Below are 26407 nucleotides of genomic sequence, written 5' to 3' on the forward strand. Positions count from 1 at the left end.
GAAGAAAAAGAAATAGGTCAATTTTTAATAATATATTTTTATTTAACCCAACATAAAATAATCATTTAAAATACAATCAATATAAAATCAAGATATTTTCCCTTTTTTTTTCAAACCAAGTCTTTGAAAGCTGGTGTGTACTTGAATAGCTGCAGCACATTCCAACCCAGACCGGCCACGTTCCGGGTGCTCAGCAGCTGCATGTGGTCCTGGGCTGCGGTACCGCTCGGTGCAGGTCCAGACCACCACCGCCAGTCTCAGAGACGGGCTTGAGTTACAACCTGTGTCTACCCCAGGCCACTGCTCTGTTTGTCCTTAACCTCCTTCTAGCCTTAGGCCTTATCTCTGGGATTAGAGTGAAAAATAAACTGAGGGCCCAGGGAGGGGGAAGCACACACGTGGCTCAGAGGTGGGCCCAGCCGAGGCAGCACAGAGAAGCAGTGAATGGCCCAAGCTTTGGAGTCGTGTGGATTGGGGTTCAAATCCCAGCTCTTCAGAAGTTTCCTAGCTCAGCCCCCTTGGGAGATATACCTTACCTCTCTGAGCCTCAGTTTCCTTATCTGTAAAATGGAGACCAATGGTATTACTTCTATCTTCCAGTCATTGTGAAGATTTACGATTAATACAAATTGCCTGGCACATAGTAAGTGCACAGCACGTGATATTAATAGAAACAGAAGCCTTCCCTTTATACACAGGGGGATGCATGCTCTCCTTTAAGAGAGACCCAGATGCATTTTTGGAGGGACAGAGCTGGCTCAGGAGCCTGCTGACACCCTGCCCCTGTCTCTTGCAGAGCCACCCCTCAGTGACGACCTGCAACCTTCCTCAGCTGTGTCCAGCCCCACCCAGCCAGGTCCCGTCTTGTACATGCCATCTGCTGCCGGAGACTCGGTGCCCGTGAGCCCTTCCAGCCCGCATGCCCCTGACCTCAGTGCAGTACGTGCCTGTCCAGGGGATGGGGTGGGCACCTTGCCTGCCCAGAGCCAACACCTGCCTCTCGTGCCCTGTGCTTGGGGAGGAGGCCTCCGCCCAAGGGTTCTGCCCTTTCTGCCCCAGGGTTCTTCTCTCTGTCAAAAGCTGATAGTGGCTGGAGTGGTGTCCCCAGAGCCCTGCGATCAGCCTGGGTAGAGCTGATCACAGGTAGTACAAGGGACAAAGCCTGTCCGCCCCCCAACACACAGCTTCCGCATGAGGTTCTGGGTCCTGGGTGGTGGTTGCTGCCCCCTGGCCAATTAAAAAGGAACTGAGCCTCTTGATGAAGGATCTCCCTCCCACGCGGGGACGGAGAATGGGCCATGCCCCAGCCTGCATTTTGCCCACCGGCCTCCTCTCTTCCTTCTCTGCAGCTCCTCTGTAGAAACAGCAGCCTCGGCAGCCCATCTAACCTCTGCGGCTCCCCACCGGGCTCCATCCGGAAGCCCCCGAGTCTGGAAGGCATTGTCTTTCCTGGGGAGCCTGGCCTCGCCCCTGGCAGTTACAAGAAGGCTCCTGGCTTCGAGAGGGAAGACCAGGTGGGAGCTGAGTACCTGAAAACTTTGAAGTGCCAGGTAAGGGATGAGGGGGCAGCCCAGTGAGTTTAGCATGGGCTAGCCTTCTGCTTGCGGCAGGAGAAGCCCTGGAGGGTTGTCCTGGCCCAGCTATGGGGAACGTGACTGGGAGCTAGGAAGCCCCTGTTCCCAGCCTCTTCGAGACTGAGCAGAGTGGGTGAGGCCGTCCCATTTTACAGATGAAGACAGGCAGGTTAGAGGCTGCGCACCTCACCCAGTGTCAGAGCCAGTTAATAGAGGGGAAGGGGTTACTACCTCAGTCTTCTGACCCCACGTCTGGACTTTTCCCTGCCCTGTGCTGCCTTGATGGGACAGCAGGGCCTTGGGGAGCAGGAAAAGAGGGGTCTGGAGCTGGCTTATCTGTGACTTGGAGTCACAGGGAGGAGAGGAGCAGCTCCCCGGGTTCCCAGGCTAGGGAGGGAGGGTGCATGTGTGTGGAGGGGGACTGTACAACAGGTGTCTGACGCCTCCTTGCCCCCTCAGTGAGCCAGGGCAAGTTGCTGCTTAGGAGGGCTCATGCCTCAGGGTCCCTCCCGAGCACCGCACTCATCTCCTGCTCCCTGATTTTTCTCTCAGGCCAAGTTAAAACCCCACTCACTAGAGCCCAGGAGTCAAGAGCAGCCTCTGCTTCAACCCAAACAGGTATAGAGCCCTCAGCCCCCTTTCTCCCCTTCGGGCACCTGCTGTGGACAGGACAGGCCCAGAACCCCAGGAGGCTTCTTCGGGGAGCACGGGGCACCGCTTTCTCTACAAACTGAGGGCAGGATTAAGGTGGGGCCTCAGCCCCAAATTCAGAGAGGGTGGGAGTCAGGCCCTTGAGCCCCTCACCTCCAGACTCACTCATTAGCCAGTCAAAAAAAAAATTTATTAAACATCTGTCCTTGCACTGAACTTGCTTCTCTGTTCCCCTACTGCAGAACTTTAGGGGTGAGTAGGCCCTGCAGCCTCCAAGCCACCCCTGTCCAACTCCAGCCTCCCAACAAGGTGTTGAGGGCAACCAGGCGAGAGCTGGGATGCACCCTTCCCTCCTGCCCCAGCCAGCCCCCGCCTCCAGCCCCCGCCCGTGGGCAGCCGTCCCACTATGGGGATGCACCCTTCCCTCCTGCCCCAGCCAGCCCCCGCCTCCAGCCCCCGCCCGTGGGCAGCCGTCCCACTGTGGGGATGCACCCTTCTCTCCTGCCCCAGCCAGCCCCCGCCTCCAGCCCCCGCCCGTGGGCAGCCCTCCCACTATGGGGATGCACCCTTCCCTCCTGCCCCCGCCCGTGGGCAGCCCTCCCACTATGGGGATGCACCCTTCCCTCCTGCCCCCGCCCGTGGGCAGCCCTCCCACTATGGGGATGCACCCTTCCCTCCTGCCCCTGCCCGTGGGCAGCCCTCCCACTATGGGGATGCACCCTTCCCTCCTGCCCCTGCCCGTGGGCAGCCCTCCCACTATGGGGATGCACCCTTCCCTCCTGCCCCCGCCCGTGGGCAGCCCTCCCACTATGGGGATGCACCCTTCCCTCCAGCCCCAGCCAGCCCCCGCCTCCAGCCCCTGCCCGTGGGCAGCCCTCCCACTATGGGGATGCACCCTCCCCTCCAGCCCCCGCCCGTGGGCAGCCCTCCCACTATGGGGATGCACCCTTCCCTCCAGCCCCCGCCCGTGGGCAGCCGTCCCACTATGGGGATGCACCCTTCCCTCCAGCCCCCGCCCGTGGGCAGCCCTCCCACTATGGGGATGCACCCTTCCCTCCTGCCCCTGCCCGTGGGCAGCCCTCCCACTATGGGGATGCACCCTTCCCTCCAGCCCCCGCCCGCGGGCAGCCCTCCCACTATGGGGATGCACCCTTCCCTCCTGCCCCCGCCCGTGGGCAGCCCTCCCACTGTGGGGATGCACCCTTCCCTCCAGCCCCCGCCCGCAGGCAGCCCTCCCACTGTGGGGATGCACCCTCCCCTCCTGCCCCCGCCCGCGGGCAGCCCTCCCACTGTGTCTCTCCTTCACTCTCTCGTTGCAGGACGTGCTGGGCATCCTCCCTGTGGGCAGCCCTCTGACCTCAAGCATCTCTTCTAGTATCACCTCCAGCCTAGCAGCTACTCCCCCTAGCCCCGCCGGCACCAGCAGTGTTCCTGGCATGAATGCAAATGCTCTACCCTTCTACCCCACCAGCGACACGGTAGAGTCGGTCATAGGTAATTGGGCCATTTCTGTTGCTAAGTCTATCATTTAAAATAGGAGCAGGTCTGGAGTCAGAGATACTAGGTCTCTGGAGTGAGACTCAAACCAGCATACTGGTCACTTTAGACATCTGTCTTGGGAGAGTCAGAGGGTGGGCATTCTGAGCCCTTTGACCTAAATGGAACATGAGCCCAAGGTGTAGGGCCAAGACTAGCCTTTATAGCAAATTAGCCCTCCGATTTGCTCTTTTGTGCAGATTAGAAAGAGGTGGCTCTTCCCATGGGTACGTGCGGTCTCATTCCACGACGTGTGTCACGCAACCCCCACTAGGTATCCTTGTGAGCAGCCTGCACAGCTGGTCGTGAGAAGCCACTGCCCTTCTCTTTCAGCAGTCATTTATGGGTGCCACTTTGTGCTAGGTCGTATTGCAGGCACTGGGGTGACAGAGGTGAAGACATGCTGTTCTGCCCTCCCAGTCCAGTTCCTCAGAGCGCAGTGGACATTTGTTGGGCAACTACTGTGCACTAGCCACTGAGGGTCCAGAGACCTGCCTGCCCTCAGTGAGCTCAGGGGTGAGACATACAAGCTGCAACATCAGGGGACAAGACGTCAGCTGGATTAGAACTCATTTCCCCCGGGGGTATCGAAGAAGGCTTCCGAAAGGAGAGCCATTTGAGCGGGACTTGGCTAGGGGATCGGTGTTGGCAGAGGGGCAGCCCAGGCACAAGCAGAGGCTTGAGCGAGCACGGCTCCAGTGGGACTGAGCTCGAAGATGAGGCAGGGGCAGGAGTAGAGGCAGTAAAGGGCAGGTGGTCCAGGAGGTGAGGCCTGGAACCTCGGGACTGTGGCCCCTCGGGAGGCTGGGAGGCTCATACTCCGATCACTGCGTCTCTAGAGTCTGCCCTGGATGACCTGGACCTGAACGAGTTTGGGGTAGCTGCCCTGGAGAAGACTTTCGACACCAGCACGGTGCCCCACCCCGGCAGCATCACAATCGGTACTGGGCATGGGTGGGCAGGATGGCTTGGGAGGGCCCCTGGGGTCCAGCCTGGCCCAGGGGGTGGGCAGACGAGCCATGCCCTGCTCCGTGTGGCCGCGCATGGCTTGCCCAGCCCTCACTCGGCCACGCTCCTGGGCCTCTCTTGCAGGCGGCAGCTTGCTGCAGAGCTCCGCACCCGTGAGCATCCCAGGCTCCTTGAGCAGCTCCGCTTCCTTCCACTCGGCGTCCCCCTCCCCTCCTGTCAGCCTCTCCTCGCATTTCCTGCAGCAGCCCCAGGGCCACCTGAGCCAGTCAGAAAACACGTTTTTGGGGACCTCAGCATCACATGGATCTTTGGGTAAGAGCGGGTATGGCTCTCTAAGGCCTGGGGCAGGAATCTGGGCTTTTGGAAAGTGCCTTTGGCCGTTTTGTCCACGGCTAGAGGTAGTGCGGAGTGGAGGTTAGAGTAGGGGCTCTGGGCACGGAGGCGAGTCAGGCCCCGGTTCCACGATTCTCTGAGCTGTGTGAACCTGGACAAGTGACTTAGCCTCTCTGCCTTAGTTTCCTCTGTGAAATGGGTATAATATAACGGCAGCACGCACCTCGTGTGGTGGTTGTGAGGCTTAAATGAAATAACATGAGTGAAGTGCTAGGCCCCGGGCCAGTGCACAGTGAGAAGCGTGGCCTCAGAGTTGCCAGGGCCTAGGTCTGCTCTCCGTGCCAGTGTGGCGGCTCTGCCTAGTCGCCCAGAGCTCCTGGGGGCCAAGGGAGAGGTCCTAACAGGCTCAGCCCTGGCGCAGGGCGGCCTCCCTGTCCAGCAGAAGCACCACGCGGACCCAGCTGTAGCCCCAAAGGCTGTTTGCTGAACCCAGCGTTAGAACTGTGTGGACCAGGGGCTCTGGAGGGCACGTCAGCACAGAGGGTCTAGAAGCGCAGGTGGAGACCTGCGTGTGTGCGCGGGGCCGGTGCGAACGTCTGCTGAGGTAACAGACGTAAAGCAGCAGACGCCCAACCTGCTGCCTCTCGTTCAGCAGCAGCTGCTACTCTTACTTCCCCTCCCCCAGCAGCTGTTCAAGGAGATCAGAAACACCCTCCCTGAGGGCGCTGGCATCCTGGTCACGCCGAGCCTGAGCCTCTGAGCTGCCCTTTGACATTCTGACTGGGTTTGGGTCCTTCCCTGATCTCTCTGAAGATCAGGGCAGCACCTTCACCGTTGATGTTGATGCTGCAGCTTCAGATGCTTAGTGTTAGGTTTGTCTGGCTTGCCCATGTTCTGGAGGCATCTTGACTGCAGCCCTGCTTACTGGCCACGCGCTCCTTCCTTCCGCACATAGTTACGGACACAAGGTGGGCTCAGCAGCCCCTGCTGCCGTGGAGCCGTGGTCTCTTGGGAGAGGCAGAGGCGCCCGGGCATTACATCACACTTAGAGACCATCACTGTCGTGTGGAGGCGACAGGCTGGGCGCCGCGATTCAGAATCATAGAGGGACCTAACCTGGGTGGGGCTCCCCGAGGAAGTGGCTCCTCTCCACGAGAGGAAATGCCGCCCGAGCGGGAGGAGAAGCACAGGTGGAGCTTGCTGCTGGCCAGGGTTGCCTCAGCAGGGATCCCAAGTCCTCGCCTCCAGGACAGGGCAGAGAGCCTCGTATCTCCGCACAGGACGACGTTGGTCACGTAGGTGCACTTGTGTTGCTTGGAGGATAGACTCTCTTAAATCCGTTTGGTTCTAGAACATCCTGGCTGGATTAGTGGGAAAGGGAGCAAGAAAGAAGTCATTAGAATGATGTGTGTGGGCAGAACGAGGCCAGAAGTGGATGTGGGTCTCCCTCAGAAGACAGGGGCCGTCCTGGGGGCCACAGAGCAGGGGCACGTGGTGTTAGTTAAACATCTGCTGAATGAGTGGGTGAGGGGGGCGGTGGACGAGCACACAGCTTAGCTGTTTGCAAAGAGTAGGCCTTTGGAGCCAGATGCCCTGGCTGTGTCCTGGCTCTACCACTTAACTGTTTTTGTGATTCCTGGCAACATGTTTTATCTCAATTTCCTCATTGTAAAACAAGGGGGATGGACCAAGGGCTCCCTGTGCTCTTCCCGCTCCAGCTCTGCCATCATCTGAGGCTCTTGACCCGTGTCTTTTTTCCTGAATCTCCTCCTGGGTCTCACATTAGGGTGCAAGAAGGCTCCCCTTTCTCTAGCCTGAAAGTGAAGTTGGGCTCACAAATTGCCACATTCACAGACTGCTCTCCCTACAGCACTTCCCAAGTCCCCTGAATCACTTCGTGAGGCAAGTGATGGGAACCCCACTTTACAGATGGGGATGCTGAGACTCGGAAGTTAAATAGCAGCCGATGAGTAACAGGTGGCGCCTACACTTCCCTGTGAAATTTCCCAACCTAACATTGCTGGAGCCTTGCACAGCCAGCCCTTGGAGGCCCCCAGGCAGGGCTGGACAGGGCCGGGCCCAGGCCCAAGCCCAAAGCTCTTCAGAGCTCTGATGTTCCTCCCCTTCCTGGGGCAGGTCTGAATGGGATGAATAGCAGCATCTGGGAGCATTTTGCCTCTGGAAGCTTCTCCCCGGGCACTTCCCCTGCCTTCCTGTCAGGGCCCGGGGCTGCCGAGCTGGCCCGGCTTCGGCAAGAGCTAGATGACGCCAACGGCACCATCAAGCAGTGGGAGGAGTCCTGGAAGCAGGCAAAACAGGTACTGGGCCCCCACGCCCACCTGCCTTTCCCAGGGCCTGGTGGCATCTAGCCCAAGCCCATCTTACACAGTGGGTACAGGGGCTGGGGGAGGTCAGGGGTCCTGGGGAACAGAGCAGAAACTCCGTTTGGCTTATTCTCTCCCGCTGTGGAAAAACTTGCCTTGCCGGTCAGGACCCTGGGGTGGCTGGTATCCCAGGCCTGGAATTCCCTCTGTGAGCTGCTTATTTGGTCTGGGCCCATAGCACTGCTTGCTTCTACCCAGAAGCCCTGACTCTCCAGGGCTCTAGGCTCTGAGATGGGCCTTACGTCCAGCCACAGCACGGCTGCCCCTAGAGGTGCTGGCCGGCTCTGCCTGGTGCTCCCCTGCTGTGCTGGGCTCGGCCCCTTTCCCTGCCCACAGAGGGTCTCCTGCAGGCCCTGAAACCTCTCCTCTCTGCCGGCAGCATCAGCCCTCCTCCCTGCCCCGCTTCCCAGACACCTGGCCCAGCTCCCCAGCAGGCCCCGCAGCCACAGTGGCCCACACGGGCTCCCAGAGGTGCGCTCCCGGGCTGGGGGCCGTCGTGACACGGCGCTGCGTGTTGGGCCCACAGGCTTGTGACGCCTGGAAGAAGGAGGCAGAGGAGGCCGGGGAGCGGGCCAGCGCGGCAGGCGCTGAGTGCGAGCTGGCCCGGGAGCAGCGCGATGCACTGGAGGTGCAGGTGAAGAAACTACAGGAGGAGCTGGAGCGGCTGCACTCGGGCCCTGACCCGCAGGCCCTGCCCACCTTCCCCGACCTGGAAGCCCTCTCACTCTCCACCCTCTACTCTCTCCAGAAGCAGCTGCGGGCTCACTTGGAGCAAGTGGACAAGGTCAGCTTAGGAGGTTGGGGAGCACAGGGTGGGGAGGTAAGTGGGCTCAGCCAGTGCTTGGACTTGGATGGGTCCTTGCTGCTCCAGGGATGGCCACCCTCCTAAGAGCCTCTGTCCCCGCTGAGCTCACACAAAATGCCAGCCCGCTGGAGAGGAGCTCGGAATAGAACGTCACTCACCGGGGAGGTGGGAAACCTGGAGGTAGACGGGCACCAGGGCCCACCTCTGGCACTTTCGAGGGCAGGCGCTGAGCTGAGCTGCATTAGCACGCCTGGGCCCTAAGTTTCCTCCTGACCACTTCTCTTCCCGTGAGCTCTGCACACGCCAGCAGACATTCCAGAATGGTTAGGTCCCCAGGGCTACTGTCTGCACTCCTCGGTGCCCTTCTGGGTCCCCAGGGGAGTGCAGCACAGTGGGAAGAGCATTCTTCCCTTCGTTGGGCATTTGGCAGCCAGGCCCCACGTGCAGCCGTGTCACCTCGGGCCCGTCACTACCCTCTCCAGACCCCACAGTTCTCATTGGGGACCTAGGGTCATTATAAGATCAAATGAGACAGAGGCAGAAGCCTTTGTGCGAGGGCAAGCCCGTCCGGCTGGGCGCTGCAGAGCTGCCCTGGCCCTCCCCGCTCCCCCCGCACAGCTCCGACTCAGCCCCACTCGGCCTTGCAGCTGAAAGCAGAAATGAGGCGCCTTGAGGTGATCAGCCTGCCCCCTGAGCCTGCCCTCTCCCTTACCGGCTGGGGCCTGTGAGCACACTGTCGAGTTTCCTCATCCCAAGGGGCTGCACTGAGAGTTGGGGGAGCTCTTTGTCCGACATGGGGCCGCGCCAGTGACCGTGATGTCCCTTTCCCCGCAGGCCGTGTTCCACATGCAGTCGGTGAAATGCCTTAAGTGTCAGGAGCAGAACCGAGCGGTGCTGCCGTGCCAACACGCCGTGCTGTGTGAGCTCTGTGCCGAGGGCAGTGAGTGCCCCGTCTGCCAGCCAGGCCGGGCCCATGCCCTCCAGTCGTGACCCTGCAGACCTGGCCCCGGCCTGGCTCAGATCTCCTCCCCTAGGACTTTTTAAAGTATATATATATGTATGTATGTATGTATGTATGTATGTATGTATGTATATGTATATGATTATGTATATGTATACATTTCTGTATGTGTGTAGGTGTGCGTGGGCGGCCAGTGTGTGAACAGTGTCTGTGTGTATATCTATACATAGATATAGACACACACTTTAAAACAGACTTACCAAGCACTTTTTAAAAGAAAAAACTATTTTGCAGTCCTCCCGCTGCCCGCTCCCTACCTTTCCCACTGCAGAGACAAAGTCCCCTCTTCTCCCACCAGCCTTTTGGCAGGGAATCTGTTTCAGCCTCTTTTTTATGTAGGAACTAACTGTTTTTAACTTCTTCCTGGGGCCTGAGCAGGGAAGGGTGGAAAGCTAGAAGGGGCCGAGGGGAGGGGACAAGCCTTCAGGGCAGGCCCTGTTCACCCCACTTCCCCAGGCCAGGGCGAGAGCCAGGGGTGTGGAGGACCTGGGCCCAGACCTGGTTCCCAGCTGTGAGGCTTGAGAGCGGGGCATCCAAGCCCACCTAGCTCTAGGGTTACCCAGCGTGTGTTTAGTCCAGGCTGGCGGGCCAAAGCCGTGGGGCCAGCCCCACTCCCAACCCTGGGCCCTTGCAGCTCCTCGAGGGGCAAAGCCCAGGCCTTTTATCCCTCAGGTACCTGAGGCCGGGGGTCTACCCCAGTCCTCCCCCCACCCCCGGGCTCCTAGAGCAGCCTCCCTGGCCCCAGGGCGACCTACCAGGCTGGCACTGCCCTCTCCATCACCCCCCAGCTGCCCTCAGCCGTCTCCCCTCGTGCACAGCCCTCCGTGCTGTCCACCCCTCCCTCTGGCAGCTAGCAGGGCAACAGGTGGGGAGAAGCTGCGGACTGTGAGGACCAAGGTGGGGCCCAGGCCCCGCCCTCCTCCCCAGGAGGGGCTCCGTATGCATTCCTTGGTGCTCTCTGAGTGCAGCTGACGTCCTGCCCGTTTGGAGCAGACGCCTGTGTGCATGTGTGTGCGTGCCTGTCCAATGTATATTGTGTCTTAGCTTCCATTTTTAAAATTGTCCTGTACAGAGAGATGCAGCAGGGGGTGGGAGGGCAGAGTGGACAGAGGGAAGCCACCCCACTCCCAGCACTGGGGGTCTGGGGTGGGAGCAAGAGGGCTGCAAAGGGTCTGGCCCGGCCCAGGCGCCCCCTTGGGCTCAGCACGAAAGGGCTTTCAACGAATTAAGTGAAAACTTTTTTACAAAAACGCAAAAATCAAAGCTCCAAACGTATTGGAAATAAAATATGAACTTGCGGTGGTAGCTTGTTTATTATGTCGGGGTGAGGGAGGGTTGGGCCCCAAATGAGGGCCTCTGGCCCAGCTCAGCCAGCCCAGCCCAGGTTTCAGCCATGGAAAAGGCTCGTGCCTGACCCCTGAGGTGTGGCTAGGTAGCTGAAGAGGCCTTGAGGCACCCTGGGCCCATCCAGGCCCAAAGGCTGCTCCAGGCTCCTAGACAGAGCTTGAGTGTTCTGACGCAGGCCTGCTGGGGTTGATGGGATGGGGACCTTTAGCCCTGGACCCAGAGACCTCCCAGGCCCTAGGGCTCTTCAGAGCTCTATCTATCGTCAGATGCAACTGGTATACTTACTGTTTTCCAAAAGACAACAAGGCCCCTAGTAGCTTCTCAGAGGAACAGACAGTGCCTGCTCATAAAAGCATCGAAAGAAAGGTGGGCCTGCCCCCTGAGGGAGCCTTTGAGCCACCTCCCTCCCCCTGCTCTTAGCTGGCCTGTTAGGTGGGTGGGAAAACACATACCTTGTGGGCTGTCTATATGGGTCTCAGAGGAGCAGAGCTGAAAGAAGCCTTGGATGTGGTCTTATCTGCCCTCCCCCCATCCATCATACCTGTGCAGACTCAGAGAGGTTAGGTGACTCAACCACGGTCACACTAGAATGAGAAGTGAGCCTCAGGCTCTGACTCCCAGCACATGGGCCACTCCCCCAGGCAGGTCTGGGGCCCCATTCCTCTAAGCCCTCTGTTCAGAGCAGCCCCTCGGCCTCAACCTGCACCCCTGGGAGGCCCCCCACTCATGGTGCCCCCATGAGTGCCAGGCTCCTGTGTTAGGCAGTGGCGACAGAACCCGATACGTCTGGTGGTGGTTTGTTCGAAGCCTTTGCTGCTGCGTCAGTTACCTCCACACCTACCCCGCTGCTCTGTAACATGGGGGAGTGAGCGGTGGGCCGGGGCCCGGGGTCGGGGGCAGCCCAGGCTCTCCTGAGGGCTGAGAAGGGGTTTGCAATGGCTTGGCTGTAACCTAGGCCCCGCTGCAGGCCAACAGTATGTTTAGTAAGAGGACGATGTATTGTTAATTTTTTTATTTTTGCTAAGAAAATTTCTAGGTACTGTCCCAAGGAGGAGCGGTCCTCAGCAGACACAGCTAGCCAAACTGTGCCAGCCCCACTGCCCACCAGTTCTCACCCCTTCAGAGCCAGAAGGTCCCTGGCTCTAGGCTCCTTAGCCTGGGTGCTGGCAGCTCCCTCAGGAGAGGACCCAGGCTCCCTTCATTATGGCTGCTGAAGAATAGGCCCAAGGCACCTGGCCCCCCACCTCAGTGGCTGGAACAGGCCTGCCAGGAGAGAAGGGCTGAGCCCCTCCTCTGCCAGAGCAGCTTTGCCCGAAGAGGGGAGCAGGGGTAAGGGGTGCAGACAGCTGTCTCCGCTCCCCCAGGGGCTGGATTTGGCAGAGAATGCTGAGGCTGGGGCTGAGGGGAGGAAGGAGGGGGTATAAATACTGCGAATGGGGCCCCCATCACTGTGGGCCCCGGCTCTGGCAGCGGGAACCCCGCACACTGGGGCTCCCCTGACCTGCAGGGCCCTCCTGGAGTGTTAGGCCAGGCGGGAGGGCTGCGCTGTGGTGGGGAGAACCCAGGCCTCCCAGGGACCCAAGCCCCGCTGCTGCTGCCCTGGTCACGGGGCGTGCTGGGAGGCCTGCTTGGCTCGCTGCCGCCGCAGCCGCACAAACACCTGGGCCTCGCGGTCACCCTTCCGGCTCTCTAACAGCTGCAGGATTGGATCCCCTGCAAAGAGAGGCATTTGGGGGTCAGACTCGGGGAGTGGCAGGTCCTGCAGCACTGCCCCATTCTCCAGAAACTAGCGATGGGCCCACACCAGCCAAGCTCGCGAGACGGCCTGACAGGTGGGGCAGGAGACGCGCTTGCCACCCCTGGGCAGCGGGGTGCACCTGCGGTGCGAGAGGCTGACGTGTGCCTCAGGTGGCGACTATTACCTTTTCATACAAGAACCTAGGGCCAGTCCACCAATTCGTGCCTCAGTTTACTCATTCGGAGAGTAGCGATAACACCTGCCTCACTGAGTGGTTGTAAGGACTGAGGGTTAACATATGTCCAGTGCTTAGAACTGACCCCTCGTGAGTGCTCAAACACAAGACCTACTCCTCTTACCAAGCTTGGGGACTGCTCTGCAAGAACGTGCCCCCTGGGCACAGAAATGGCCCTTCTCCCCAGGCAAACTTGTCGATGACCTTACCCCACCAGAGAGAGTCGCACACACTTGGCCTAACTTAACCTTCACTGGTCCTTGATCAGGCGCGAGATCTCAGCAACACAAGCCACCACGCTGGCTCCACAGGCTTCCGCCTCCAAGGAGGCTTTCCTCTGACCCCAACTCGGCCTCTGGGGGCCCCTGAGCCTTTCATGGCTGCCCCTCCCCTGTACCCCAGTGCTGGGCCAGGGCCCACACTCACAGGGCTCAGGCCTACCGTTGGGTGCAGGGTAGGTGAGGGGCAGGCGGGTCTGAGGCACGTCGCCGGGCTCCTCAGTCCCCGTCAGGCCCGGCACCGAGCGCAGCGGCAGGAAGGCCTCCCCTTCAAGGTCGTCAGCCCCCAGCGTGTCGTGGTCCAGCACGGTGAGGAGAAGGCACGCCCCATCCTTCTGGCACGGCTCAGCAGGCACCAGGCTGGGCGGGGGACAGAGCCGGGCTCAGCTGCCTGCCCCACGTGCTGCCGCTGCCACCCCCGCCCCCCCCCCACCCCGCCTCCAAAGCGGGCTCGCCCAGACGGGTGGGATTAGGGTTGAAAGCGCTCAGGCTGGTGTACCTTGGGCCACACGCCATGATGCCTGCTCTGGCTGTGGGCCGATGCTTTAAAGCAGGGGCCCCTGTGTACCCAGGCCTGCCTGACTTGGGGAACAGAGGACCTCAGGGGCAGCACCCTTCCCTGAAAGCAAGCCTCTGAGTCCAACACGTGGGAGGAGTCTCCCCAACAGCCCCACTCCACCTGCAGGGGAGCAGGTTTGAGGCCTGTGCCAGCAAACACTTGTCCCAAGTGCTCCCTCCCGGGGACTCAGACCCAGTCCTCTGAGGGGAGCCCCTAGGCCCGCCTCAGCTGGGAGGAGCAGGCCTGAGGCGGGTCCAGGGCTAGTGGGACCACTCACAATTCAAAGGTCTCATCGAACAGTGGATGAAGGTCCTTCTTGTGCTTTTGGGTCTCTCGGGGGGCCAGCTCAGGGAACTCGTGCCTGGGCTCCAAGGTCAGCTGGACAAAGGGGTCGCTGGAGCCTGGCAAGTGGCCGGGGAGGGGACATTGGCCGAGGATATCCCAGCCCCGCTTCCGGTGCCCACGCCAGCAGCTGTGCCCCGCTCGGCAGCACTGCCCCCTCCTGGTAATCCAGCAGAAATGCACCCAGTGCCCCGGCTGGACGAGCAGAGCCCCCGGAGACTCGGGGGACCAGAGTGGGGCCACGGAGAGTGGCTGGGGCAGCCTCCACTCACCATTGGAGTCCAGGGGCAGCAGGCTGGAGGCGCTGAGCAGCTCCACGTGCAGCTTCTGCTCGGAGGCGCGGTAGGAGGCCTTGACCGTGACGGCCCCGAGCTCCTCGGAGGTGGTCTCTGCCTGGGGGCGGGGCGCAGGGGCAGCGTCAGCAGGGGCTGAGCGGGCGAGGCGGGGCTCCAGGTGCGCAGAGAGCGCGGCGGAGGAGGGAGACTCACCTGCTGCTGGATGCGGCTGCAAAAGTACTTCTGGATGAGCTCCCGGCTGGAGGCCGCCTGCAGCTCCAGGCCCCTCTGCAGAGCCTGGGGAGGGGGCACAGCTGAGGAGTCACTAACTGTCACACTCAGTCGCAGCCCAGTGCTGCCCTTCAGAAGCTTGCAGCCAACGGGGAGACGACAACGTGACGTGGAAAGCACTGGGCGCTGGGGGACCACAGCCAGGGTTGCCCTGGCGACAGCCAGAGGCACCCGACAAGGTGGGCTCCACAGGTGGGTCTCACAGCCGCCCCCGCCCCAACCGTGTTTAGAAGAACTTCACACGTGGAGGGGTTTTTTGTTGGTTTTGGGGGGGGGGGGGCGTTTGTTTGGTTTTGGTTTTGGTTTTTGCTGTGCCACGAAGCATGCAGGATCTTAGTTCCCGGACCAGGGATGGAACCTGCTCCCCCTGCATTGGCAGCGCCGAGTCTTAACCACTGGACTGTCAGGGAAGTCGCCTCAATTATTTTTTTTTTAAAGGGGCCCACATTTTCATTTTGTGCTGGGCCCTGTAAATCACATAGCTGGTCCCGGACACAGGTGAGCACAGGAAGGCAGGCTCCCCACGCCACCAGCTAACCAAAAGGCCCCTACCTGGAAGGTGGCCGTGTGCAGGGCCTCGGGCGGCAGGCCACAGCCCTCTGCATAGAAGCAGATCTCCAGGTTCTAGGGGGCGAGACATCAGAGGTGACCCCCAGGCACTCTCCCACCAGGGTTTTTATTGTTGTCACTGGTATTATTACCTGTAGTGCGATCTTCAGCCTTTTAGAAGCCAGAGGGCAGCTCCGCTGGGAAGCGGCCACCTCCGCCAGCACCGTGAGTGTGTGGGTCCAGAGCAGGGTCAGAAGGCTGGGGTGACGTGCAGAGGGATGCCGGACACAGGACAGGAGGACAGAGGAGGAGGAAGCGGAGATGCTCTTGAGAAAGAAGAGGCCTCGTGGGACCCAGGCCCACCCCCGTTCCCCAGTGCCTCCCCACCCCCACCCTCCACCTGCCTCCACTGGTGGGACTGGGGCCCAGGCTGCAGGCAGGGGAGGGAGGGAGGGCTGGTCTGCTGAGGGAAGGAGGGCAGGGGCCAGGGCAGACAGGCCCAGTCCTATCCAGCATGTCTTGGAAGCTAGTGAAGGATCCTTCTCACTAGGATTAGCAAACCCCAACAAAAAAGGGAGCAGGAGGGCGGCCCCCCAATGACAGAATCATGAGTCAAGATGGGAGTGACCAAGATGAATAGGATCTCAGCACACAGCATGGATAAGCATGTACTACCTGTGGCGAGAAAAAAATAGCAACCAAGCCACAGTCCCTCCTAATAACAACCTGAAATAACTGAAATTTCACTTGTCAAAGCAGAGTCAGGCAGATAAGCACAAAAATGTGTAATTAAGAATGGGGGGGGGGGGCCTTCCACGGTGGCGCAGTGCTTAAGAATCCGCCTGCCAATGCAGGGGACATGGGTTCGAGCCCTGGTCCGGGAAGATCCCACATGCCACGGAGCAACTAAGCCCTTGTGCCACAACTACTGAGCTCGCATGCCACAACTACTGAAGCCCGGCGCCTAGAGCCCGTGTTCCGCAACAAGAGAAGCCACCGCAATGAGAAGCACGTGCACCGCAATGAAGAGCAGCCTCCTGCTCGCCTCAACTAGAGAAAGCCTCCGTGCAGCAACGAAGATCCAACGCAGCCAGAAATAAATAAAATAAATTTAAAAAAATTAAAATAAAATAAAAGTAGTTAATTTAGTCCCCATACTTAAGTGCTCGTTATGCACAGACACTGTTCTAAATGTTCTGAGGCAGTGAGTGGTAAGTCAAGCTCCTGTCTTAGTAGAGATTAAACTCTATTTTGTGTGAAGATCAGAGCTGAACAAATGGCATTCTCTGGCCTAGGAAATAAAGAAGGTGGGCTCCCGAGGCCCCGCTGCCCCACTGGGAGCAGAACTCTGGGGGCCAGCAGCCCCATGTGGAGGACCTGTCGCCATCACCGTCACCGTCGTCACAGCAGCTCAGTCATCAACCACTTCCTTTGCTGCAGGCACTGCTCTCAGCGCTTCACATGACTCATTTAGTCCTCAGTAGAGGCCAGAACTATGATCATCTGCATAGAAAACTTGAGTAATCTGCTCAAGGCCACCCACCAAGCAGCAGTGAAGCTGGAGTATGAATGCAGGTCGTCCAGAGCCCATGCCCTTGACCTCTACCCACTGCTGCCCAGTGTGCTGGGCCCTGTTTCGAGAGAGACCCTAACGAGAAGTTCCCCTGGAACACCAGCTGCCTGTAACGTTAGGGAGGGCAGAGCTGCAGCCTCCCGAAGACGCAGCCCAGGGCTAAGGGAGAAAGGACAGGCAGGTTTCAGCTCAGCCTGAGGTGAAATGGACAGCATTGTGTGGCCATGAGCGCCCTGACCCTTGGAGCAAGCATTTAAGAGAGGCTGGTTGCATCCTCCCCTGAAGATGGATGCTGAGGCCGGGAAGGAGGGGCGGGTGGGAAGAGAGGTGGAGGTGATGGGGCGCTGCTGCAGACCTGCTGAAGTTCTCCTGCACCAAGTTGGTGTTCATGTAGCAGAGCTTCACCTCCAGGAACTTCATCAGGGGCAGAATGGCCTGGGGAGGGGCAGCAGCACGTCTGGTTCTGGCCCATTCTGGTCCCACCCCCATTCCTTTGCCCTGACCCGGAGAGGAAACAGGGCTAGGAGCTTTCCTGCGCATCTGTGGAATGTGTGCAGAGCCAGCCCCTGACCACAGTCGGCTCCAGCCACACTGGAGACAGTATAGCCTTTGCTATAGCCCTGAACCTGCCAGACCTGGTCCTGCCTCAGGGCCTTTGCCCATGCTGTTCTCTCCCGTAGAAATCTTCATGGCTCCTTCTCTTCCTTCCTTTAGGTCTTGACTCAGCTGTCACCCTCCAAGTAAGGCCTTCTCTGGCCGCTATCTAAAAATACAGTCCTCTGACCCTTCCCATTCCCTTGTGTGCTTTATTTTTCTCTTGAGTGGTTATCATTAACTAACATATGATATGTGTGTGTATACATATATATGTTTATACACACACACACACATATGTATAGTTCTAATAACAGCTATAGTTATAGTTATATACTTAGCTCTTTTTTCACCTCCTCTACTAGAATGAAAACTCTAGGAAGGCAGGGATTTTTGTCACACTGTTCATTGATATATATCCCCAGTGCCTAAATCAATACCTGGGACAAAGTGGGTGCTTAAATGAATTAATGAGTAGCCCTCTCCCTAGCAATCACAGGTGTAATTATTATCCCTGCTGACAGATGAGGAGCCTGAGGTCAGCTGACCTATATAAATAGGACAGCTACGCTAGTAGGCAGCTAAGAAGGAGGCATGCCCAGGGCTGTTTGGCTGCAAAGTCTAAAGCCTCCCCCACTGCAGCTCCCACATTGACTGTCAGTGCTGGGAGAGCCCACGGAATGACCCAACCCCACCCTCTTAGCATCTAAGGGGGAAACCGAGGCCAGGAGGGAACATTCCTTGCCCAAGTCTGGGGGACTTATCTCTGACACCCCATGGCCTTCAGCCCCCTGCCCACCCTAAGCCCCTTTGCAATCCCTGACCCACATTGCTGGCAAAGGTCAGCAAGCAGGGAGGGCCACTCACATCCTCAGGCAGGACGGATTCCTTGATGCCCACGAGTTTCTGGATGTGCTTGGCAATGCCCACCTCCAGCTGGAGACACAAAACGGTAGGAGGGAGGCCAGGGTGTGAGTCGGGGGTCAGGAGAGGTTGCTTGGGGCCTGAGTTTAGGTTCAGGAAGGGAAGGGGGCTGGACATTGGCCCAAGTCCTGCTGGAGGGTACTTCAGGCTGAGGATGGGTGGGGTGGGGTCACTGTGGGTCAAACAAATTACCTGCTCGGCCAAGGTGCGGACGCCAGTGCGGATCTCATGGCCCAGCCCAGCCAGGGCGCCCTGCAGCTGGGCATGCAGCGTGTTCTGCAGCTGCCCCTGCTCCAGCACAGCCCCTACCCGCTGCTCCAGCGCCTCCCATGCCAGCTGGGTGGGCAGCTTGCCGATCACCAGCCGCAGCTGCTCCATGTCATTCACCACCACACATAGCTGCAGGCAGGCATGGGCACAGGGATGCAGAGCTTCCTGAATAGTGCCAGGACCGGCAGGCTCCACCCCTACCCCGTCCCAGCCTCAGCTCGCAGCTCTGGCCCTTACCCTGTTGGCTGCCTGGCCTTGGTCCTTCTGGCCGGCAGAGAGCTCACGGGCCCGGGCCTTTATAAGGCTGCAGTACACCAGGGCCAGCCGACAGGTGTCCTGGGGTGAGGAGGGGATGATCAACGGGGCTGGGGAGTGCCGAGGAGAGGCAGATGAGGGGGAGGCACAGGAATTTCAGTGACTTGGGGGATTTAGGACATAGGCTTTTGGAGGCTGCTAGGATGAGAACTTGGGAGAAATCGTGGGGTGGGAAGGAGGCTGCACCTCCACAAACTTGACGGTGATCATGAAGGCCTCCTCTGGGTCAGGCCAGTCCAGCTGCTGGGCAGTGTGGCTGATCTGGGCAAAGCAGGTGGACAGATCCACAGCCGACGTGCTGTGCTTGGTCAGTTCACCCAGGGGCACCAGCTAGGAGATGGGGGAGTGTGTAGAAAGGAGGGCTCAAGGCTTGCCAAATCCATGCTCTCCCTCCCCACTTCCATTTGCAAGCATCCAGAGCTCATACAGCCAGCAAGCACAGAGCTGGGCAGGGGGCGGCAAGGTGAACAAGCAGGGCTCTGCCCAGCGCCCCCAGGCTGCAGGGATCAGCATGTAAACGAAGCCCACCCCGCCCCGCCCCCAGTGTAACAGGAGGCAGCATTTTGCACTCAGCTGGCCTCGAGAGCACCGCTCAAAGCTGGTTAACCACTTCTGCACATGCCACACGGTTGGCGGAGCTGCGAGCCACACCCTGAAATGTGGGACTCTGCCCCTAGCCCAGGCCCCAACCCCACCTCGTCCATCTGCACGGCGCGCTGCACCCGCGCCAGGGCCACGCTGTACGTCTTCTGCAGCCAGGAGGGGATGGCCGGCTGGAACCACTGGTGGAAGCCTTCCAGGGCCAGGACGCCATCCCTGGGGAGAGCCAGGGTCAGCCTGGGGAAAGCCGGGGCCATTGCGGGCTTCGGGCCCTCCTCTCCCTGCAGCCAGCCTGCTGCCCACCTCTCCGAGGGGACCGGGGCCAGCTGGTAGAGCTCCTTGAGGCTGATGTAGAGCTGGAACAGACTTTCGCCCATCTCCGGGGTCACGGCACCGCTCACCACCGCAATGTGGTCCTGCACCCTCTTGGCCACCTGCGAAGGGAAGGCGTGGTGGGCGGAGCTCCAGAGCCAGGGCAGAGGGCGTGGCCTTGGGACACGGGGGGTGGGGGTGGGGGGTGGGGGTGGGGGTGGGGGTGGTGGGGGGTTGCAGGGCGGGGGCTCACCAGCCATTGCAGCTCCAGGAAAGCCATGGAGAAGAGGTCGATCTTGAGGACACTGGAGGAAAGGCAGCAGGTGTGACCTGGTGGCACACAGCAGGGTCCCTCTGGTCCCCATTCTGAACCCCTGCTGCACTGCCTCCCGACCCGGCCGCCTGCTCACTTATGGAAGATCTTGTTCCACGTGCGCTGGCACTGGTGCAGGTCGCCAGTGATGTCTTGTACCAGGCTCAGTAAGGCCTTGCCCGCCTCCAGCATGCCCTGGCAGGGACAGAGGTGAGCCAGGCAGGGCTCTGAGGGGCAAGCATCCCGTCCCACCACCCACCGCCTCACCCGAGCCCCCTCACCTGCACCATGGGCTGATGGTGCTGCTGCTTCAGGTGGAACCATTCAGTGGTGCCGGTCTGTGGGCAGAGAGACAGTGAGCAGGGAGGGCTGCTGGGCCCAGGCACCACACCTACAGGGTGGGCACCATACCCGCAGTGCCTCGGTCACCAGGCGGGGCAGGGGGCCGCTTTCGGGGCACACTTCTCCAAAGGCCTTCATCTTGCACATCTGTACCAGGACCCTGTGGGGAGAGAGAGCCGTGTGCGAGATGCCTGTTGCCTCGTAGCCCCCATGCATTCCTCAGGCAGGCTTCCCCACCCCAGAGGTGCCCCAGCTGTTCCCCGTCCCCGACTCCACTGAAGCGGGGGGTAACCACTGACCTGAGGAGAGACTGCAGCCGGGCTGGGGAGTCGGGGACGGAGAGGGGGAAGACAGACCGGAACCTCCGGATGAGGGAGAGGCCATAGGCCAGGAGGGAGCTGAATGAGGCGGCCAACTCCTCCAGCTGCAAGGCCAGGAAGGTGCTGTGAGGCGGGGGCTGCCTTATGGGGCCCGGGGAGCTGCTCCCTGAGCCCTGCCTGCCCAACACCCCTCGCCCCGCCCCAGCCCACCTGCTCTGCCTTGAGCCGGCCCTGGATCCACTGGTACTCGATGCTGGTGATGGGGTACAGGAGGCAGCTGCTGGGGAACTCCAGGCTCTGGTAGAGACGGCTGTAGGCCAGCCACTGCCTGCGGCAGACAGGAAGCCCTCAGCCTGGCCAAGTGGGGCACCTTCCTTCCCACAGCTCACCTGGCCTGGCCTGGCGGGGGGTAGGGGGGAGGGGCGTTATCCCCACCCCAAAGCCTCCTGGGGATCCCCATCGACCCGCAGAGGCTGAAAACCAGTGGCTGAAGGTAACCCACAGGATTGTTTTTGTTCCCAGAAGTGCTTTTCAAACATGTAAATGAATTGTCCATCTCTTAAATTAGAATATTTGTGATTTTAAAATTCAGGACTTCTTGCTTCTTTTGAGAAATCAGATTTGGAGACTCGAGCCTTCAAGTACATGTAAAACATCAGCTAGAGCATCCCTTTAGAGAGTCAAGGGGAGACTTCACAGAGGTGACCGAACTGAGACAAGAGGGAGGGCGAAGGAGGCTGGGGGAGAAGAGCAGCCCAGGGACAGGCCTCCGCCACGCGGAGGACACAGCGGCCAACCGCACTCCCTGCTGAGGCCCTGCAGGCAAATGAGCCCCTCACCCTCCCTCGGTGCCTGCTCCAGTATCCAGCCTCACTTGCATTCCCCACAGCCATCCAGGAATACCCACCTGCCCACGGTCCTAGAAGCTGCCCTTCTCCGCCAGCCTCCTTCTGACCCCCTACTGAATGCCAAGTGTCAGCTCCCACTCTCACTCCTCCTCCTGGCAGCACCCGGGCTGTGCCCCTACTCCTCTCGTGCATGGAAAGATCTACAAACTCCTGTGTGCCCTTCCTGGCATTCCCGTAATCTAACAAGGCTCAGGGGAGGTGACGGGCCCTCAACACAGATTCAGGAGCATCAGTGCACAGATTTGTTCAATGGCCCTGGTGTCTGGGCCCAGGGTGGCAAACTCAACCGCCCAGAAGGACTCAGGTGATGTCAGGGGACGAAGCGGCCAGATGGCAACTGTGATGGATGGGGGAGGGCACGCTACTCTGCCCTGACCACCTGCAGCCCAGCAAAGCGACAGCCCTGCAATTCCAGCACGAAGCTTTCACGGGAAACTGGTGATGTGAATCTGTACAGCAAATCTCCAGATTTTTAAGTTGGCAACTGACTCAAAACTTAAAATACACAGTTTGGGCCCCAAACAGAAATCTCCTGAGTGTTAGACTTCGGGCTGTCAGCCTGTAGGAGGGCAGGCAGGGAGGGAGAGGGTGGTGCGGCGCAGATGGCCCTCAGGCACTCGGGCTTGGCTGGGCACTCACGCCATGGACCGGTGGAAGTCGGACAGGTCCTTCTGCGTGGAGTGGAGGAAGAGGACGGTGGCGGCCTGGGGGCTCAGCAACCCATCCCAGGAGGTGCTGCCCGCCTGAGGGGACAGGTGGAGGGTGTCAGCACCTGACAGGCAGACCCTGGCCCTGCCCAGCCCCAGGAGGGCAGTACCTGGTGCTGGGTGACCTCGTGGGACACGAGCTGCTGCAGCAGGTGGAGGTGCACCGTGTAGCAGGGCTGCGAGCGGCTGGCCGCGGTGGCTCTCTGCGGGGGGGGCGGCGCGGCCGTGAGCAGAGGACCCCACGCCCGGTGCAGCCCCTCCTCCCCACCAGCCGGGCCACCTACCCGCTTGTGAATGAACTGGAACTGGAGGTGACACTGACCACGGTCTGGGTAGGTCTCCGTGCAAGGCTCCAGAGGGTACCACTGATCCTCCCGGCAGCGCAGGTCCTGGCAGGCCGGGCAGGCAGGGCATGCCCACACCTGTGAGCCGCAGGCGCCTCACCCGGTCGGGGGCGGGGGCGGCGATGGGAGGCAGACCCCACGCTCCGCTTGGTGCAGACCTGGAACCCCTCCCTTGATCCCCTCGTCACCCCCTCTCTGCCTCTCTCCCGGGAACCTTTCCCCACTCCACTCACCTGTAGTCTCAGAACCACGTTCCCCAGAAAGTCATCCTGGCCTTTGTCCTTCCGGACCTCCTTAAAGATCCTGTTCCAGGCAGGGTCCCGTGAGGGAGAGGGGCCAGGAGCCTGACCGGGTCAGGCTGGAATCTGCTCCCTACCTGCAGCCACCTGGGCCCAGGTGAGGGCCTGCAGCCCAACAACCAGTGTGCATGTGGAGGCAGGGCAGAAGGAGCCCTGACTCCTTCCCCGGGAAACCCATGGCCCTCACCTTCGCAGACCGTGCAGATCTGTGAGCTCCCCGAGCTTCTGTCTGACGGACTCCACGGTGTCCATGTCCCTGGTGGGGCAGAGGTTTGAGCAGGAGGCAGAGAGGGTGTCCTGGGAGCCCCCAACCCCTTTCTGCCACCCTCACCCCCAGGCCCCCTTCTTTTCCCAACCCCTACGGGTTGGGGGGGTGGACATGCCCCTCACCACATGTCCAGATGAAAGCTGGCATTGCTTATGTCCTCAAACTCCCTGTAGTGAGAAAAGAGCATGGCTGAGGGTCTTGGAGGGATAGACCCCTGACCAGGCCACAGGCTACCTCAGCTCCGAGCCTGCCCCCCAAAACTGCCATCCCAGTATCACCCACTGTCAAGTCTTAGTCCCTCCCTGCAGATTCTCCTCCCCTCCCAACTGCATCTCTCTCTCCTTTAAAGTAAGGCTTCAGGCTACCCCCCAGATCAACCCAGATGTGCCTGACCCTCCGCCCCCCACCAGCACGTGGCATTTATGCCATTGCTGTGTCCTGTTTGGCCTCCTGTCAGTCTCCCCTGCCTCAGGATCAGGCTCCTCCCCAAGTCAAACCAAGCTCCCTCCCCCGAGCCAGGAAGTGCTGCTGATCTCATCTACGGGTAGGCCCAGAGCGGGTAGGAGCTGGGGCCAGGCCACGTACAGGATGAAGGTCTCGTCCCAGACGGGGTTGAGTGTCTGGGTGATGACCTGGGTGCGGTGGATCTGCTCCTCTGGGATGGTGTGCCTCACCACGGCCTTCTGCCGTCGCTGGAGCCCAGGGCTGCCCCCCGGCACACCCACCCCCTGCTCGATGCCCAGCAGGCAGTAGGGGTCACTGAACCCTGGGGGGGAAGGGGAGGGGTGTTGGCTAGGCTCCCGGGGAGAGAGCCCTTATCACCCCCTACCCCTCTCCATCCCAGGCTCCAAGGACAAGGGGCCAGCAGCACCAAAGTGAGCCCCAGGGGATGTTTGGGAGATGGGAACTCCCATCACAAGCTCTGGGACAGGCTGTGATGGGGAGAGGAAGGAGCCAGGAAGAAGGCCCTCAGGGCCCCCATCGTCTACTCACCACTGACATCCTTGCCCAGAATGCCCTTGGCTTGTTTCACCGTGGCCTTCAGACAGAATATTGGTTTCTGGAGCGACAGGAGATGGGGCCTGAGTCCCAGAGGGAGCTGGGCTTCGCAGCCCCCGTGCTCGCTCAGGACAGCCCGGCGGGCTTACCTCGAGCTCCTGGACCTGCCGCAGCAGCCGCTGGTGCTCCTCGGGCTCCATGCGGAAGGCCTGGCGGGGTAGGAGTGCGGGAAGCTTGGGGCACGGGGGCGGGGGGACACGGCCACGCTGCAGGGAGGCAGGTGGAGTGGGGGCTGGCCTTACCTCCTGCAGGTATCGAAGCAGCTCAGAGGACTCCCCCACATGGGCGGGCTCGGGCTGACCCAGGCGGTACAGGACCGTGTAGAGAGCTTCCTCGTAGAGCAGGGCCCGCTGAGACACGGCAGGGTCACCTTGGGAAACTCCGTCCACCCACCACAAGGCCTGAGCCCCACCAGCCACCCCTGGCACTCACGGCACATGCCCAAGGCGGGGACCAGGCGTCCACACGCGCAGGGGAAGGGAGGGGGTTGAGACCCAGCCTTGGCCAACAGCCTAGGGGGGTGTTTGGGAGGATGCAGGGCTGCTTCCCAGCACCCCTCTGCGCCCCGGAAACACTCCGATTCTTACCTCCTCAGGGGACAAGTGGTGGGATGGAGGCTCGATCTGGGGAGCGAGGTGGAAAGACAAGGTGTCCCCGAGGCCTGGGCCAGGGCTCGGATGCGGGAGCAGCTCCTCACAGAGCAGGCCCAGCCCGAGGGCTGAGGGGGCCCCAGCACCTGGCCTCCAGCCCCACCAGTGCCGCACACCTGTTCCCACAGCAGGGCTCCCGGGGCTCCGGCACCCGGGCCACCTCCCTCATCCCCTGGCCCGCCGTGGCTCGGGTCCATTGGCGCTCAGCTGCGCCGGCTCAGCTGCACCAGCAGGCGCCCGTGGCCTCAACCTCCCCCAACCTCCCTTCCTTCCCCAGAGGAAACAGCGCTGCTTATCGGGGGCGGCTCCGCTTCGCACCCCGGCGGCGGAAGTGAGGCCCAGCAGCAGAGGTGGGAGACCGGGGGGTCACGCCAAGCAGGCCCGGGGGCTGCTCAGCTGGCCCCCGAAGGCCCAGCCCCCAGCAGGGACACTCCCTGCCTAGTGGAGCTGGTGGCTTTGGGACTGGAGAAGAGGATGGCTGGGGACGGGGCGCGAGAGGGAGGGGGCTCCGAAAGGCTCAGACCCCAGACCTGAGCCCCAGGGTGGCCCAGAGAACACATGGCAGACCCTCTTCTGCAGACCCCGAAGGCTCTGCCGGGGGCTAGGGTGGGCAGGGGAGGGGCACACATCCTCAGCCGCAGCCCACAAGAGTGGGGCACGGCGCACGCAGAGAGGGCAGAGCCCCACCCAGGGCCTGCTCTTCTCCCCACTGAGGTTCCTCCTACCTCCTGAGCCCTGTGGGGCAGGGGATCCTTCAGATCTCTGACCCTGCGGCGCCTTATCTTGATGGCCTGGCGCGAAAGGGGAGGGCGCCGCCGGGGCTGGGAGGAGAGCGTCGCCATGGTGGCCAGCCCTGCCCTTCCCCTCCGCCGTGCCACTGCCTTGGGTGAAGATAGGGAAGCCACAGGCTTATGCAAAGAGCCCAGGGCTGCCACCCGGTGCCAGGGGAAGGGGAAGGAAGGGCGGGTCAGGGCACGGTCAGGCCGGGGTTTCACCACCTTGGGGTTGGGGGGCCCCGGCTCCCAGGCCCCTGCACCTTCCTTCCTCCCTCCCCGCTGGCTGGGATCCTGGGAGGAACTTGGCTGGGCTGGATGCAGAGGTAGACCAGGTGGGCGGGTCCGCCCCACCCCACCTTCCCACCAGGGGCCCTGGGGAGGGTCCAGCGCCGCGGGCAGGGGGCATGAGGGCAGGGGGGCAGCGGGCCTGCCGCATCCAGGTGACTGGGGGACGCTGCCCTGGCCGGTGGGGTTCTCACCCTCAGGTCTCCCTGAACCGGCCGCAGACCCGGGGTAGGGGTGGGCGGGGGACAGGGTGGAGGCCTCGGAGAGGCGTCTCCCCCGCCATCGGCCAACTGCTCAACCGGCTCTGCTCCCCAGGTGACATTCCACCGAGGTGACAGCGCCAGGCTGCGCGGGACAGGGACGGCCCCACGGCCCCTGCCCCCATAAGGATGGTCGGGCGGGTGCTCCCTTCAAACGCCCCTGTAGGGGGCTCAGTCAACCCCAGGAGCTGCTGGGCGGGGCTGCAGAGGGAACAGGCTGGGGAGGCTACCGCCTAGCCTCTCCTGACAGGGCGACTCGGCCCAGAAGGGACAGGAAAATGGACGCTTCGGTGCTGGGCTCAGCTCCACCACAGGGTCCCAGGGCCTCCCTCCAGGCCAGGGTCCGGGGGGTGCAGGCCTGGGCATGGACGGTGGCCGTTTCCCACCCGCCCCTGGCCCCA

General features: G+C 61.1%; 2 protein-coding genes across 9 annotated transcripts in view; one reads left to right on the forward strand and one right to left on the reverse strand.

Moving 5' to 3' along the window:
* The window catches only part of UNK (unk zinc finger), a 34193-nt gene extending 23622 nt beyond the window's left edge, over positions 1–10571 (forward strand). For 4 of the 5 annotated variants that reach the window (XM_059908535.1, XM_059908534.1, XM_059908536.1 and 1 more), the window contains 9 exons: positions 797–939; positions 1350–1550; positions 2127–2192; positions 3545–3719; positions 4601–4702; positions 4854–5042; positions 7200–7381; positions 7827–8231; positions 9087–10571. In XM_059908535.1, coding sequence (XP_059764518.1) covers positions 797–939; positions 1350–1550; positions 2127–2192; positions 3545–3719; positions 4601–4702; positions 4854–5042; positions 7200–7381; positions 7827–8231; positions 9087–9242 — 1619 coding nt within the window. In that variant the 3' untranslated portion in view covers positions 9243–10571. The remainder of the gene's footprint in view (positions 1–796; positions 940–1349; positions 1551–2126; positions 2193–3544; positions 3720–4600; positions 4703–4853; positions 5043–7199; positions 7382–7826; positions 8232–9086) is intronic. The other variant, XM_059908538.1, reaches the window with a different exon arrangement.
* On the reverse strand, positions 3433–25727 carry UNC13D (unc-13 homolog D). Of its 4 annotated transcripts, none has more exons than XM_059908533.1 (33): positions 25684–25727; positions 25411–25566; positions 24623–24658; positions 24278–24385; positions 24125–24184; positions 23970–24036; positions 23562–23742; positions 23099–23143; positions 22896–22964; positions 22643–22712; positions 22350–22454; positions 22176–22268; positions 21998–22101; positions 20661–20778; positions 20430–20554; positions 20200–20290; positions 20070–20126; positions 19886–19983; positions 19729–19780; positions 19467–19597; positions 19259–19379; positions 18750–18893; positions 18486–18584; positions 18171–18377; positions 17922–17990; positions 16816–16895; positions 15040–15145; positions 14891–14962; positions 14261–14344; positions 14045–14165; positions 13708–13831; positions 13035–13231; positions 3433–6424 (listed from the first exon to the last, which is right to left on the reverse strand). In XM_059908533.1, the coding sequence occupies exons 2-33, from the start codon at positions 25525–25527 to the stop codon at positions 6411–6413; spliced, it is 3165 nt and encodes a 1054-aa protein (XP_059764516.1). In that variant the 5' UTR covers positions 25528–25566; positions 25684–25727; the 3' UTR covers positions 3433–6410. The 4 variants fall into 4 exon arrangements, 2 of the variants coding, with proteins under 2 accessions (XP_059764516.1, XP_059764515.1); XM_059908532.1 differs by lacking the exon at positions 3433–6424 and adding an exon at positions 10556–12333; XR_009499725.1 differs by lacking the exon at positions 13708–13831.
* Positions 25728–26407: the final 680 nt, after the last annotated feature.

Source organism: Balaenoptera ricei, chromosome 20, assembly GCF_028023285.1.
Source record: "Balaenoptera ricei isolate mBalRic1 chromosome 20, mBalRic1.hap2, whole genome shotgun sequence".
NCBI lineage: Eukaryota > Metazoa > Chordata > Mammalia > Artiodactyla > Balaenopteridae > Balaenoptera > Balaenoptera ricei.